This window comes from Athene cunicularia (genome assembly GCF_003259725.1).
Source record: "Athene cunicularia isolate RWA chromosome 28 unlocalized genomic scaffold, athCun1 chr28_part1, whole genome shotgun sequence".
NCBI classification, from domain to species: domain Eukaryota; kingdom Metazoa; phylum Chordata; class Aves; order Strigiformes; family Strigidae; genus Athene; species Athene cunicularia.
In genome coordinates this window covers 1,066,344-1,082,979 of record NW_020799139.1, presented here as the reverse complement: position 1 = coordinate 1,082,979, position 16,636 = coordinate 1,066,344, and the positions used below count along the sequence as shown (strand labels likewise).

The following is a 16,636-nucleotide window of genomic DNA, read 5'->3' as shown; positions in this document are numbered from 1 at the left end:
GGCAGCTCAGCTGGCTGATGCACAGGAACACTATTCTGCACTTAGAGACAGTGGGAGGCATTCAACAAGTACCAGAACTGCTTCAGAAAGCGTGACTCTCTAATAGCTTATTAGCTATTATAGGTTTATTAACTTAATTTTCCTTCTGAACCTACCATAACAAGTATCTAACATCTCTAAGTGTATTTCTTCCGTTGTAACTGTCACTTTCAGAAATACTCTAAGTGAACGTATTGAAAAAGGAGGAAAATACCTACCACTGATGCAAATGTGTATTTTTGGTCCTTTTCTTGTAAGAGCAACAGCACATCGGTTAACAGGACTGCCAGGATATCTACAGTAACAACAGACAAGGGAAAAAAAAATAATTAAAGCAGAAAAAAATGGTCCAGATTGAAAAAAAAAATAAATCACATGACTTAAATTTCCTGCGGGTCAGGGAATAGCACGTCAACATTTGCAATACTGGGTCTGCTACTGCCTTCCACTTGGGTTGTCCACAGACAGCTTGCAGTCATGCAGAACCAGCACAATACAAACAGAGCTGATCTGAAACTTGAAAACTCCTCCACAGGCATCCCACACATCGACTCAAACACTCAGGGGGGAACACGTCTCCCTCAACAGATTCTTCTGGAACTGCAGCCATTCACAGTACCACCTACTCCTGGCTGCATTTCATGGGCCACTGAAGCTTCTCTGAACACTTGAGCAATGAAGCTGTTGAAAAATTCACTAATGGACAGTTTTGATTTTCTGGCAAAACAGACATTATGCAGAATGAAGGTGTCATGGGGTTAACATGACACGATCTTTTAAAGTGTGAACCTGAGCTCACACAAGATAATGCCTTTCCACAGGAGACTAAGTCAGTATGACTCAAAGCTTTGTCATCTATCTAAAGACCTCCCTCTTGAACTGGAAAGCAGATCAGACAGATAATAAGCAAACAGCATAAGGAACTTATCATGCACCATTACAGAGATGCTTATTGGACAAGCCAAGAATAGAACAAGTGCTATTTCCTCCAATATCCTATTAAACAAGTAGGTTATTGTCATCTTATTTTATACTCAATCGATCAGTAATAAACAGTTACTAAAAAAAAAAAAATAAATCTTGTTCCTAGTTGTACTTTTACCTTTGAGTCGCCCTGATGCAGCTTTCCAGTAGAGCATCCCATCCAGCAGAAGCCGCCTCTGTCCCATGTCATCTTTCCGGAAGAAAAGTCCATTCTTGCATTTCCCAGATGATTTTAGCTCCATTTTATGCATAATCTCTTTAAGGCGCTGTCCCTTCTCATACTCATTTACCATGGCATCTACATGAGTGATGGTGTCCTTAATTAAACTAAGGGCCTGGGTCAGGTCTTCATAATCTCTAGTTCCGGCTAAGAGAAAAGAGTAGCAGTCAGTCACAGTTTCAACTCTGGAATAGAAGATAGGAGCCATCCAAACATATTTTAACATGAAGGTTCAATACTGAACATGTAACAGTATTTCTCAAGAGCTTAATTTTTAAAATAAAATAAAATATCCCAAAGCTCTAAATCTCTATGAACTGACATGTTTAACTACTATGGCTTTGTGGTTGCAGACTCGAAACTGAAGGCTGCTCTCGACCCTCTGATGAGGTGAGGCTGATCTGGATCTTGGATCTGCATCTAGAACGGCATCTTCAGCTAATGAAGAAGCAAGAAAGCAGGTGTAAGGCAGTACCAGCCTGCCCCTCCTCGTCTGAAGAAAGAACATGCAAAACACAGGAGAAAAAGGATCAGCAGACAAATGTGAGGCCTCCAGGAAAGGTTAAACAACCCACCTTCTGTATTCTGAGTTATGCGTTCCACCAAGACTGGGTATTTGGTGATGCGCTGCGTGACCAGGAGGATACACTCCTGAACACCAAGTCTCCTCACAAGGGAACAGCTGCCAATTTTCTAGAAAACAAAGAGAGACCCATCGCATCCATTGCACACGGTGTTCTTCAACTCCCTCGCCTCCCCGTTCACACATTTTTCTGTCTCAAAACATTTTTCTACAGTTAGGGACAGCACCACTAAATTAGCCGCACTCTTTTAGTAAAAAGAAAAACTCCTGGTAACATTGAAAAAATTGCTTTTATTACTGGAAAATATTTTAGGTATTACTTTCAACTACCGTTAACTAAATCTGGAGCCAAGCAGAGAAAGTTCCAAATCCGAATTGTTTGTCTGCTTATATGCTAACTGATTGCCTTTTACAATAGGACCGGTCCTTAAATACATAGAATAGTACTATGGTTTTAAAACCAGACTCAATCACCTAACAGACCAACTGGGTCAATAACAAATAAACCCAGTGTTTATTTTACTACTCTATGTTCACCAGTAAGCCCATCTACATTTCTGTTTAGGAAGGGAAGACTTTAAGGCATGGGAATCCCACTTGGTTGGTCTGACTGCAGGTATAGCACAATCCTGGCAGCAGAACACAGCACCAAGATCCTTCTTTCCAAGGACTGGGGTTATATATTTTCAAACTCTGGTCACTTCTTTAGTTCCTTGAAAGTAAAGGGCTCGCACTTTTAAAGACACTTTGCCGAGAAGAGCTGTAAGTATAGAGCTGTGTTGGAAAGTTCACACAGTATCACTTACTGATGACTGGAAAATGAGAATACTTAGGACTGTGCAATGCCATGGGGGATTCAGGTTACAGGCTTCCACTCTGGCTGTGTCCCTTCAGCCCTTCCTATTAATTGCACATCACAGTGTACAGCAGATAAACAAACCACCCTGGAGCCAATCTTCTCGTTTTGGAAAGATGATGTAATGGACAAAACTTGACTAAGAGTACCTGCCTTTCCTATAGTGGTTCATCAACAGCATTTATCATTGATTTATAATTTATTATCAAGCCAATTTACAGAGATGGTGATATAGCAGGGCAGTCAGTGATAGAGCTATGAATAAAACAAATAATCTATTCCCCAGTTCTATGTGCTCTCAAGATCCTGCCTCAAATTTAACCCCTGCTAATTGTGGCTCTGTGTCCAAATGATCAAAACATCTAAAATGCAAGAAGCTAACAGTCCATCAAATAATGAGAATAGGCCTCTAACCCTGCTCATTCAAATTTAAGAGATCTTCAAGTACAAAATAAAACCTAAAGTAGTTAAGTATATTTTGCACAGTCAGAACAGGAGGCTTCTGGTTGTTGTTTACCTTTACTAAATTTTGAAACTTCTTATTGCTTTGGAGCAGGTCTTTATAGTGAGCAACAGCTTCATTGTGTCCGCAACAGAACACACCGTATTTTTCTTTCATCCTCTCTCCATTTTCACCTGAAAACTAATTGGAAATAGAAGAATGAAAGACATGAATTGTTAAGAGTAAACCTATCTCCACTGTAAGACCCAGGTTTAACATGGTTTTATGGTAACTGATTTCTGAGACATTTCTTCAATATTTCATTTTCTTCTGTACCACAAATGAGAGATTTACACAGTGTGACATCTGAGAGCCTGGAATACCACAAGATAAACAAATATTAATTGATAGTTATGATTATGAGAATTTTTTAAAGGATCTCTGGGCCTCTGCACTTAAAAAAACCTGAGGACTTGTAAAAGGTGAAGGGCAAAAAATGGTCACGATATATGAAAGCAATCATTGCATCCACTCCATACCAATACAGGTGCTAAAGCTGTAATGAGTTCAAAGGCTCTTTGCTGCATTTTTAGGTCAGAACCAAGAAGCTCAGCATTAAATGCAGGAGAGCCTTGTTTGGGATGGATACCAGGAATGTGATACTTCTGGAACAGAGAAGTAGAACCAAACCATCTGCAGTGGCACATCCTACAACATACGTACACACATGCCCAAAGAACATTTCATACTATTCATGACCAGGTATGTTCCTGGGAGTCATGCTCACACATCACACTGGAAAGATAAATCTTAAACCCAGTATTAAATCAATTTTTATGTAACATAATTTTAACCTTACTGTTAGATTTTTAGAAATTTAACAGTGTCAACAAAATTGGTAGAATTTAATTCACACCTGTTTTACCAAGAGGTCTCCAATGTTCTGGATTATGTAATTTCGGTCACTGCCTTCTTCCAAGGATTCCTTTCGTCGCTCCTTTAATTGGAGCAGAAATTGCCCGTGCACCACCAGCAGCTCATCCACACAGGGGAAAAGCTTGTTGATGACTGCATTTGGGAACTGCAGTTCCTCTCTCATGGCTTTGGAGTATACCTTCAGCATTATTTTCAGTGTCCTAACATGGTGCATTTCAGTCTGCATTAGTTCTGAGCAAAGGGAAATTAAAAAAAAGTCATATAAATAACTAGTGAGATATAAAAGAGCAGGCTCCGAAAGCCACCTTCTTCTCCACCATAATCTTTGCATCACTGATGTGAAGCTCCTAAATTTGCCCTGTTTCTCTCTCAACCAAACAGTGACTGACCCTACTTATTTAACGACATCTCCTATTAGCAGTTGAGCTATTCCCCAAATGTATAGCTGGGTTTTGCTGCTAACACAGGCATACTGAAAACTACAGGTTGCTTAAAATCATTAATAGGAGGACTTAGGCACACTAAGACAGGTAACAGACTTGACATTCTTCACATAATTTTAGTTTTCAAGCATGAGTAAAAATGGGAGCCAAAAAAAATTTCTGCTTTGTTTCAAAACAGTGACGCTGTGAAAGAGAAGAACAAAAAATATTCTTACCATAAATGACATCTTGCCTTTTTATAACGTCTTTCTTTTGTCTTTTTGCATAAGACTGTTCCACTGCAACACTCCAAGACTCTGCCTCAAACTCATGAGCATCTGTTTCTATTTCACTTCGGAGGGATACGTAATATGCATCTAGACCAAAAGCACATTCAATTTCAATTATTATTAAATTGTTTCCCACCATATCCCTCATTACCATAATTAACAACAACAACAACAGTAAAAACATCTCAGTGCTGCTTTAAGACTGTAAGAAATTGCATAAAAATCCTGAAAAGCATAGAAATTCCATACCTTCCAGAAAAATGGAGTCTGCTGTTGAAGGTGCAAGCACGACAACGTCATCTGAAGTCTGCTTAAATTTTATAAAGCCTGAATCCCCTTCATCCATGTCTCCTGAAATTAGTCTAAATGGTCAAAGAAATTAGACCGAGGGACCAAACCAGAACATTAAAATTTTTTAAGTTGCTTGACAAAAAAAAATAAAAAATCCAACTACATTTAACAAGCATCTTTCCTAAACTCGAGTGCAATTAAAATAAATATATAAAAGCTGTCCTTGCACACCAACTTTAAAACAGTCAAACCAATTTAGCAACTCCATCACTGAAATATTACAGTTTTAATTAGAGCAGCATGAGCAAGTATGCAACTTCTGGTATGACATTTTAAAAAAAGACATCGCCTGGTGACAAGCCACAGCCGGTTCAGAGTACAAAGGGCACTTTCACTGAGAAGGAAGCATAACTGTAGCACATAAAAAGTAAACAACTACTTCAAACAGCAGAGAGCTTTGAATTTGTCTACTATTTTAATCAAGGTATCCTGCAATTTAAAACACTGCTGTCTCCCACACTAGTCAGAACTAGCACAACCTAGAATAGCTGAACTCAGATTACTGAATTTCAACAAGTCTGAAGACAAATATACCCACAAAAACCATAACCTAGACAGAGATACTCCAGTCCTGCCCTTTTTTATAGGATATCTTTTGTGACATAGTATAGAGGTACTAAAGACAAGGTGATTTAAACAAACAAACAAAAAAAAGCTTACTGTGCAGGGAAATTAATTTCAGCATTAAAAGCTCAATAAATCTCTTTTGAGCTTGAAAACGAAGGGGGGGGGGGGGTGGCAGCAGAAGCTTAGAAGAGAAGCAATTTGCTTACCCAAATTTATTAACAGCTCCAGGAGTATTCAATGAAGACTGAGATTTTCCTCTTTGGGCGATAGTCATACCGAGATTCCGTGATAGTACTGGGGTGCCATCCGGTCCCAGGAGAAGACTTTGGGGCTGCTCCTTCAAAGAAGCGGCTAGAGAGGCAAAAATTGAATTGGTACTCAGAAAATGAGGCGTACACTGCAGGTCGCCTGCTCTCAAACCTCTCTCTGAATGAGGACGGAGAACAGACAGGATCTTGGATGTCAAGAGCTCATTGTCCAAAAAAACATTCTCATTCCATTTTCTTGAAAAGGAACCACAAAAAGACAGCTCAGGATGAGCTGGAATTGTATTGCTTCTGCCGCTGCTTTTTGAATTTGTATTCCCCATGCTCACTACTGGCTGCCCTCAGACTTGGCACAGTAAAGTGGCCCCAGAGATGCACTGTTTTTATACTACCTGTGATCCTTCTAGAAATGTAAAGCTGCCACTTAACTTACTGTATTGGCTAAATCAGCAGGTCTGAAGTGCAGGAAATTGGTCCCTACTGTGCCCATTTAGTGTGGAAATTGCAAAGTATCTTCTCCTTTAGTAAAACACCAGAACCTACACACAATTATTCACACTCTACCGTATAAGGGCACAGAACATTTCATGGCAAACAAGAAAAATCTGAGATCACATAAAAACCACAAGTTCTTTGCAATGCTTATTGCTACACAGTGATTGATATCTGCATGCACACACACACTGAACATAATAGATACCAGAGCTAAATTTAATACAGCAGCTTTTAAATGCTTTTTAAATCTAGACAGACTGTGAACTGGAAAGATATTTAAAACTTTAATCGCTATTACACAATACGTGGAAGCCTGTAATAGACTTATAAAAAATGGATACAATTATTTAGCACTAATGTCTGTAATGAATGATAAGGAACAGGAGACAAAATAATTCCTTTTAAAAAAAAGGAACTTCAGAGAAGTCAAAGATGAAGAATCAGCCAGACGATCTTTAAAACTTATCACTGACAAGGTCTGCAGCTGCCCTTTATTCAAAGTGCTTTTAAGGACACAGGAGTGGACGAGATCTCATGGATCCTTGAACCCAGGACCCTCCACTGCAAGGCAGCTTTGTCTTCAACTCAGACAACCTCCTCGTCCAGCACAGTGTCTGGGGAGGCTGCTTCAGGACCACGCTGTTGCAGCAGTTCAAGAGGGTCTCCAGTTCCCAGCCAAGGTTTATTCATTGTTAATTTACAACTTTTCTTATAAAGGCACCGGTGTCTACTCATCCCCAAAAGTTCCCCTTTCTCAGTCCGTACCTCCACTAACAATTATCTCTCCCTGCACTTCTGCCTTGCTCAACCAAACAGCTAAACCAAGGTATTCATGTTTCTTCTGATGAAACAGGTTTTTCCACATTTCTCAGTATCCCATACTTTAGACATCTGTTTGTCTCTCATTTCATCTTCCTTGAAACAGTTGACTAGAATCACATTAGGGCTGCAGGGGAGGTTTCATCAATGACATTTAACAGAAATTATATCACCACATCTTTTCCTGCTGGAAATACCTTTCCCAAAACTTGTTTGGGTTTGAAATCTCCTGGCTACACAGGGAGCACATTCTCAGTCTACAACAAACTGGGTAAACTGAGTCCTCTTCCATCATCACCAAGTGATGAGCTCCAAGCCCACTGGTCCAGAGGAGACTAAATAGATATTAGCAAGATTTGTAAAGGTGGATTTCTTAAAGGTTTAATAATAATGTCCTCCCGTTTCCATTTGGAGAAGTATTGAAATCATCTGCCATGAAGTTCTTTGTACTCTACAAGTCAAGAACATAAAGTTCTGGTTCACAACGTTAGGCCAAATCAAAAAATCTCCAGAGGCAGAACATGGGGAGAGGGACAGAGGGGATGCAAACACCCCTGTTTATACCTTTCTTAAAACATATTTCTCTGACACTGATACAATACCCTTGGCTTTTTCTGCTGGGCACTGCAGCCTGCAGTGTCATACTGTGGGTAAAGACAACCAGTGCCCATGCTATTAGCTGCTCCTTTAACTTTCAGCTTCTGCTTTTGACTATGGAAAATAAGTCCTGGCTGCCTAGCAGTCTGCACCAACAAAAAGCCATTTTCTGAGTTCAATTAGCACTGCCTGCACACTGCTGAGAGTCCCTATCGATCGTTGTTAACCTATCACACCAGACCAGACTGTATACCACAGAGCTGTTTCAACGACAAGCCCTACAGCCAACTTTTCCTATTTTCATTATCCCTTATTGTTTCCTATTTTAGCCTCTGCACTTTCCCCTAAATGCACAAAACCATTCTCGATAACGCAAACAGCCACTTATCTTCTTAAAACAATTATTCCTTTTGCGCTACCTCTTGGTAAGAACAGTTTCATAAAGAACTACACCTTGCAATGCAAGTCAAACAATACAAGAACATAGGAAATACACATAGAATACTTGGACATTCCTGTCAGCTGTGTTTCTTACAGCCAAAGCAACTGCAAGGCAGGAGATAATTCTGCTCTAGTTACCATCAGCCACCTGAGAGCCAAGAAGCCTGTTCTGTTAATGCAGACCTTGTAACATCTACAAATTAAAATGCCATTTAAATTATACACCTGTGGCCGCGATGGTCTTTTCCAGCAGCAAAAGGCTATTTCAAAGCCTATGCTGCAATAGAGCTCCTCTTTCTTCTTGTTATTTTCTCCCAGATCCCTTTTCCCACTTTGTGGCAAAAAAGATTTATGTTCAGACCATTAGTGCTAGCTTGTCTTAGAGATTTCTAGCAACCACTAGCTGCAGGCAAGTTTTAAATAGACAATTATGAAAATCTGATGTAAAACAAAGTTCACAGTTCTAGTCTTTTCAGAGGCCAGAGAATAGACAATCAATGAAAAACTAGCTTATTGATCCCTTTTCACCATGATATTTTGAGGTTACACAGCAAGAAGGTATAAAGAAAAATAAAAAGATAAAAAGATAAAAACACACAGGAGATTGCTAGGAGCCTCTAAGCCATTCCCAATAGAAAAAAAAATGAAGCCATCTTATTAAAAGAGACCTTTTCTATACTTCAATAAGACACTGTGTATAGCCTTTAAAACATATTAAAGAAAAAAATACTATTGAACAGATAAGCCTTGAGCACAGAAATCATTCTTTAGTACAAACCTGGGGAAATGCACTGGGGCGAACTTTGTGGAGATCCAGAAGGTCTGTGCTGCAAATCTTTCTGCTATAGGAAAAAATACAATATTCTTACACACACAGACCAGACTTGCAGTTCAAAATGAATCATGTTTCTCCTATCATACAGCACTAACTGTAAGTGAAGCTGCACACTGAAAATATAAAAGATTTCACATAGTAACGATTTTGATTTTTTCACGTTCCAGAATGGCATATAGACACCAACACTCTGTATAAAAATCCTATCAGGCATAAATCAGACTGAAATAGAACCAAAACTGAAGTTACAGCTGAATTAAAGCTATGATAATAAATAATTTATTAAATGAAAGCAAACCCTTTACGTAGACACTTGTTTGTTACCATTTAGTTTACATCAATAACTAACTAAACCAACCCAGCCAGCTAACAAAAAAATTAGGGTGCCTATTTAAAATTGCATCTTTGGTAACCTGTACAACTTTGGCGTTCTTACAACACTAGGCTATTACAATTCATTGAGATAGACTTTATGGAAGGTGCAAAGAAATTTAAATAAGTAATATAGTCTGTAACAAATGGCTTCTGGGGAGTCTTGCTTCACTTGGAGGATCTCATTTCTGACTTCACTCCTCATACCATTTTGTGCCACTGCTCCCTCTTTGCTTTCCTCAGGAGAGGTTTGTCAGGGCTGATTCAACCACAAAAGTTTGGGAGATGGTAAAGAATGGAAATGAAACTATCAGAGCAGCGAACATTTTGGTTTAAAAGAAGAAGTTTAAAAGTAAGTATCAAAAACCCCCACAAGAACATTTCTGCCCTCAAAAGAGTTACATTCTAAATCACCCATGGCTGAGAGCACTTCCTCTAACCTCTAATCGCCCAGCTTTGAGCTGTTCTGCTCTCTCTTTTCCCCCTCACAGTAGTCCCTAACCTGCTATCAGTCTCTGAAATCATCAACACTTGCAGGTTAACAGAAACTAAAACTCCCTCAAGTATAATTAGTTATAAGGAGGAGGAAATGATTCCCAAAACCAATACCAGAAGAAAAAAACCGACAGCTATCTGAAACCAACCTGTGACCTTAGATGAAATTGCAGCCACCATGATGGCACAGATAAAAAATGAATAGCTTAGCAAGATATACAGTTCATCACAGTTCAAAAATGAAAGAACTTATTCTGCATTGCTCAGCTTATAAATAATATGCAACTGTTATAACCAAATTCCCCTCCAGCTCTCTCGCACTTCCATCAGCTTTAAGATGGCACAACCTATTAAAATACAGGGGCATAAAATTCAGAGGTACCATATAATTCAATTACGTTCCCCCAAAAAGTGATAGGTTTGAGCATTCTTATAAGGGTTAGTCACAGTTCTGACAGACACAAGCAGTGGCAAGTCACTTTCAGTACAGCAATAAAACATTTCACTTTCTTTTCCCTATATATATTATCATAAATTACTATAATGACACGTTAATAACTATTCGATGTCTTGAAAATGTAGGGCAAGATTCTGTACTGATGGAAAGTAAAACACTCACACTAAATTAAATTTACTATGTCAAGCACTGTTGTTTGTAGAAGAAGAACAAATTTTAAAACCCACCTTGGGTCTGATGCTGCTGCATTCAGCCAGTAAACCCTTACAGTTCTTATGGACATTCACTGCACAATCTGAAACACACACCAAAAAATTATCTTAAATTATTCTTGGGAATATCGAAGGAAAGAGTGACACATTAATTTTGGAAGAGATACAGAGTAAACTCAGGTGTTTCAGCGAGCATCCTTGTTGTGCACGTTCTGTTCTTGATTTTACACCAAATACTCAAGCGTTTTAAGACTCAGAATCATTGATAATGCAATTCACACATGCAAGCACAAAGAGACACTACTGAATGCACCAACAGTGTTCTGCCTAATCCCTGCTCAACCACAGCGCTGCTTTCCTCAGATTTGCAAAGGTTATTTCCATGCCTCACAATTCAAGATTGATACCATTCAAGGCGGCAGCAATTCCCTTGGCTCCAGAGGAACAGCTGCCTTTCTGCAGAGAGTATTAGAAGGGGTGAAGGAACTACAGAAAGTTCAAATCACACCACAGAAGCATCAGCGTTACCCACCAGCAAAGCATCGCCACTTTTCCACCTTCACAAAGGAACCGTTTCCAGATAAAGGAACAGCAGCAGCCTTCTCTCACCCAAAAGGCATAAAATAAAAATTAATAGTATAGTAAAATCCAACCACTTTTTTTTCCTTATAATAATTACCGCTTGAGAAAACAGGATGACAACTATAGTGTCAAATATTTTCTACAGCCTTTCTACCCATCTACAAAATAAGTTCCTTTATCAAAAGCAGAAGCAGGACACCAACAACTCAGTAAAGGAAACCAAGATTTGTTTCTTCCCATGTATTTCAGGCATGCCTGTTTAAAAGAGAAATAGAACAACACTGGGAAGATGAACACCCTATCTGCCAGGGAAAAGCCTGTTTATGTTTAAAGCACAGAGGACAAACTATTTAAGGTCTGTTCACCCAAACAGAACTATCACCCGCGCCTGGCGCCAAGACTGGTGATCTGCTTTAATGTTCCTGGCTAGCGTAGAGAAATGCTCACTTATAAATGTTTTCCATAATTACAGTAAAACTCTGAGACCAGGAGCAAAACGTTTACTTGGCCTTAAACATAAATAAATTAATAAAGACGTAAAAACAAGACTGAAAGACTGAGTGCACAGACCCAAAAGATGCTTACATGTTATGCAAGCGTGGGAAAAGCAGAATACTGCACTGTGAGCGCCTGCCGCACACAAAAAAAAATCCACAAAAACAATCATATTTAAGTGCCTGCCACAGGAAAAAAAAAATCCACAATCACCTCTCATAATATCAAAAATAAGAGAGAATTTATTTCTACTAATACTGCACCCCATGCAACAGAACAAAAGGCACTGTATCGTTTCAAATGTATGTGCCTCTGCTAATATATGATAAAAATGTATCAGAATTATTCTTGCTAAAACTATGTAGAGGATAACAATAACATTAGCTATTTCAGCATTGATAAGGGTCCACCTATCATCAGAAAACGAAGAGCTTGTTTTAACAAGACACGCCAAAACAACAAACAAGGTTCTGAGAATGGAAACCCCTTTCCTCCTGAGACAATGGAGCAAACTGTAGGACAAAAATCTCCCCCCAAAGGAAACAGAACAAATTCTCCATGATGTCAAGCTGGGTTGGATTCCAGTTTAGCCTCCAGACAGGTTCCCTTCAGGCACACTGGTGGAGGGAAGCGTTCATGCGACATCTGCTCTTGAAATCCACTTCATTCATCTAGAATTGTGTAACACAGTCACCTATAAACATTTGTGCAATACAGTCACCTATAAACATTTTGTTAAACTTTAACTAGACTTTCATATTCCCTGACATCTATGCATCTTCAGTGATTACGTTTGATAATTATCTTCCTATTAATTATTAGGACCAATTCTACTTCAAAAGCCTCGGTACCTTGTTAAGCTAACTGTAAAAGGGATATTAACGCAAAAATGTATTTCAATTTTGAAATCATGCACTTGCTCAGTTGAAGATAACAGCTGATATCACTCTCAGGGGGTATTTTTCACTTCATCAGCTGACACATCTAGTAGTGCTGTGCATTAGTTTCCTATGCTGCTGAAAGATTCTTTATAAACAGGAGAGAACATACTAGAAAAACAGGAAAATGCTACAGAAAAGCCTCAGAAAACTGCAGTTGGATCCAAGGATTTGACTCTCTAAGGGACTATGTGAAATGCAATTAACTTAGTGATTTTCAAATGGCATTATTTTTGCCCACATAAGAGAAGAGAATTTTGAAATCTGGCAGAGGAATCAGACTGTTTTATCAGCATACTTCACTTTTATAAAAATATGCTCCAGCTTTCCCTATTCAATACACTTTTGCAGACAGTGCTGAACCAAGTACACTCCAACTAAGGACGAGAAGAAAACATTTGAATACTAGTCAATTCAATTTCCTTTTTCCGCAGGTAAGATCTGTTTGCATTCTTTATTATTCTGCACAGCCTCTCTGAACAGGGTAAGATAGAACTGCAGGGGTCAAGAAAACAGCAAAGAGAAGCAAGAAGGACAGAGGGCAGTGAAGATGTGGTAGGAACCTGCACACACTGAGACTGATATTTAAGAGCGGAGATGCACATGAAGGGTTGTTACAGGTGTACAGAAGTAACATATAAACTAACCTTAGAAAAGACAGACTGCCGAAGAAAAGGAGTACTGATAAACTCAAAAACTGACAAAGAGTATTTTTGTATGTACCATCTATAACTGGTAGCATCTGGTCTTATTCAGATCAAGGATTTGAGAAGGTACAAAGCCAGAATGGACAGTTATGTTGGCTCTTCTCAAACTGGAGAGGCACAGAAGGTATTCCTGAGAAAGACAGAGCTAAAAACTCAGAGGGCTGCCACCCAGGCTCTTCCCTTCCTCTACCCCCATCTTCTCCCTCAATCCCTCACTGGAACTGCAAGAAGATTAATTTGGCAGGGCAAAACAGATCCTCCAGAGGATTGCATTCCAACGCTGACCACACAGAAGGGCTGTGGCTCTGGCTGGTGCTCTGAACACCAGTTAAACTGCCAATACACCCAGTAGGTCCGAGGATCTGAGTGACTGGAGGGGGACAGGACCACCACCACCACTAGAGCTAAAGGTACAGCAGCAATCGATGTCACATGCAGCATGGAAACTAAACTAACCCACCATGATTGCTTCTGGGCTTAAATCAACAGTTTTGGAATGAAGACTGAGAATTCTGGGCGCATCACATTATCCTACATCTACTTACTACAGGGACTGTCACTGCCACTGAAACATTTTGCAGGGACTAGTGCCAGCGGTGCCCTATTGCTCATTGATAGACTCACTGAAACAGGGGCCATGTGCTGCAAAGAAATATTTAAGAAGTTCATTAATATAATAAAAGATCATGTTCACGATTGAGAGTAATGTAATTGCATCTGGTACAATAAAAAAAAAACCCAAACACCTTCCCTTATTAATGAGATGCTTTCCCAAAGGCTCACAGAAACCAATTTACAACTTAAGAGCATTTTATTGGAAAACACATTACAATGCCCCAAAGCCTAACACTGATTCACAGCGTGCAAAGAGGGCAATGAAACCAGCTGAAAAAGGGCAGGTGAACACCCTTCCTCCCCAGCTGGAGTACCTTCCAGTGGATCAGACACTGACAATGTCCTATAAATGTCTTCCAGAATTGGATTCCAGAACAAATCTATGACTCACCAGATATTATGAGTATTATGACCCTGACCTTTGGTCTGGAACGGTACTGCCCAATAAAATAACTCTTAAAAGGCCATTTGCAAACAACTACAACTAACATGCTGTGATTAATCTGAAATTGAACTATTGACTTTTTTTTTTTCCTTAAGCATATGATTTTTCTGTGTTTTTTAAATGGCATATTAAAAAAAAAAAAAAGCTGAGTTCAGGCAGGGACACCTTTTAACAGTGATTCTAATGATCAAGGAGTTCAAGCACTATTTTAATGCTAGGGATATATTCACCACCTATTAAATCCAACTAGTGGAAGACAGCCATGGACAGAATAGTTTTCTGGTGAAATTAATAACTTCTGTTTACAAATGTCCGATGCTTCAAGGATCAAAGAATCTTTCCCCCCTTGCACCATACAAGGTAATTCCTCTCTCTTGAACTCACGAAGGAAACAACTTGCATATAAATGATTAATACAGTGTATAAAATCTGAATTTATACATAGATACACAAAACACAACAGCTGAGAAGCATTTAAAGCAACTGCAGCATTCCAGAAAAAGCAGGCTGACTTTGTGATAAATCTCCTCAGGAAAGAGGAGGAGTTTCAGTGGAACATGAAGAAGTTTTTGTATTGGGTAAATCCAGGTCAGGTATCTTCAGGAACTCAGGGCAGATTTAACTTTGTCCTAGTGGCTTTGGTGACAGGTGTTTACTTGTTTTGCTAACTCGCCTAATTGCGCAGAGGCAGAAACCAAAACCGTGATGAGATACTTCACATTCTGAAAGCGAGACTGTCCACGCGAGACAGCAACAATGCTAAATTATCAAGTTTCAGCTTCCCGGTTAAAGCATTCCTCTTTGTCTCCAAAACCAACCTATAATTACTTTCTCACCGTATCTGGCTTTATTGCCAAAATATCAGATAGACAGATGGAGGGTGGGGTTATGTCATTCCCAGCACTGCAAGTTCTGGTGGCCTCAGGGTTTTCTTGAAGCACAGAAACCCAAACCGAACAAATGAACAACTGATGCTTCTGGGTTTTAAACAATGCAGAGTAAAATTAGCATATTATCCTAAAAGAAATATGAGTACCAGTTCAATTCTCTGACGCCGAACCCTTCCCCCATTCTACGGGAACCAAAGCAGCAACTATGACAATCATAAAAGGTATTTAAAATATTTCATAGGTAAACATTAGGTGGAACTACAACACACAATGTCTGATGGCTCCTGTCTGAGAGCCCTATTTCATGGGTTTATTCTTTTTAATCAGAGAGAAACTATAACCTTATCTTTAAATTTTTTTTAAAAGTGACAAATAAAAAAGCCACCTACAAAACTCTCTCTTAAGGGGGGAGTGAGAAGGAACTGAGAAGCAGCCATTTCTTCTCTTGTTTTTTGTTTTTTTTTTACACGGAAGACACAGATACTACAGTTAACGAAGCCACAGCACAAAATCTTCGAACAGTATTCAGAAGTTTTGCTTATTTATTATCTCAGCAAAACCAAATAAAGTACCAGAAACATTCAGAAAGTGATTTGTTTGAATCACTCCCTGTTTCCCTCCACCTCCTCCAAAATCCATCACTGCTCCTCGCTCCTACCCAGGTCGCCCTTCCAGCACATACAAGCTAAGCCTACAAACCGATGTTATCTCCCGCTCTTCTCCGATTCATATGCCAGGACTGTGGTATATTTAAAATCGGTCAGTCACCACGATTGTGGACAAGAAGTTTTCACTTTTCCCACCCCCACCCCCCCCAGCACATTTAAGGTCTTTTTTTATCTACATCCCAGCCTTTTCTCACTGCTGCAGCACTAGTACTACGTGTGTAAGCAACCAAGAAGATGAGGCGCGGGATTTCATTACCATAAGGATGCTCAGACTCAGGCTGTGGCATAAAGTGAACCAGTTCCACACTGGCGACATCGGGTCACCTCCCTAACGCACACTGTAATATTTCAGCTCCTTTTTTAGCCCCTAAAAAATAAAGACTGGAGTTTCATAAACTACACTCGGTCTCCTAGATTAAGCCTTGAGCTGCTAACGCCGGGACGCCTTATAAACCCTGCAGGATTTGTCAAGAAAAGGAAAATCAACGCGCTGCTCCGGCCAAACTGCGGCTCTGTCCGCGCTGCCGCAGGCCGGCCGGGTGTAACTGCCCGCTGCGGGACGGTGCTGGGCGGCAGCGGCCGGCGGGCAGGTCCCCCCCCCGGCTCCCCGCTGAAAC

The 16,636-nt window shown here is 39.7% G+C and overlaps 1 protein-coding gene across 1 annotated transcript in view; it reads right to left on the bottom strand.

The window, feature by feature from the left end:
• INSR (insulin receptor) overlaps positions 1 to 16,636 on the bottom strand; it is a 109,882-nt gene that overhangs the window by 15,238 nt on the left and 78,008 nt on the right. The window contains exons 11-20 of the mRNA XM_026865088.1: positions 10,695 to 10,762; positions 9,087 to 9,150; positions 5,897 to 6,041; positions 5,022 to 5,134; positions 4,719 to 4,859; positions 4,041 to 4,291; positions 3,200 to 3,325; positions 1,819 to 1,936; positions 1,142 to 1,390; positions 258 to 334 (exon numbers count right to left, since the gene is read on the bottom strand). Of these exons, the coding sequence (XP_026720889.1) occupies positions 258 to 334; positions 1,142 to 1,390; positions 1,819 to 1,936; positions 3,200 to 3,325; positions 4,041 to 4,291; positions 4,719 to 4,859; positions 5,022 to 5,134; positions 5,897 to 6,041; positions 9,087 to 9,150; positions 10,695 to 10,762 (1,352 nt within the window). The remainder of the gene's footprint in view (positions 1 to 257; positions 335 to 1,141; positions 1,391 to 1,818; positions 1,937 to 3,199; positions 3,326 to 4,040; positions 4,292 to 4,718; positions 4,860 to 5,021; positions 5,135 to 5,896; positions 6,042 to 9,086; positions 9,151 to 10,694; positions 10,763 to 16,636) is intronic.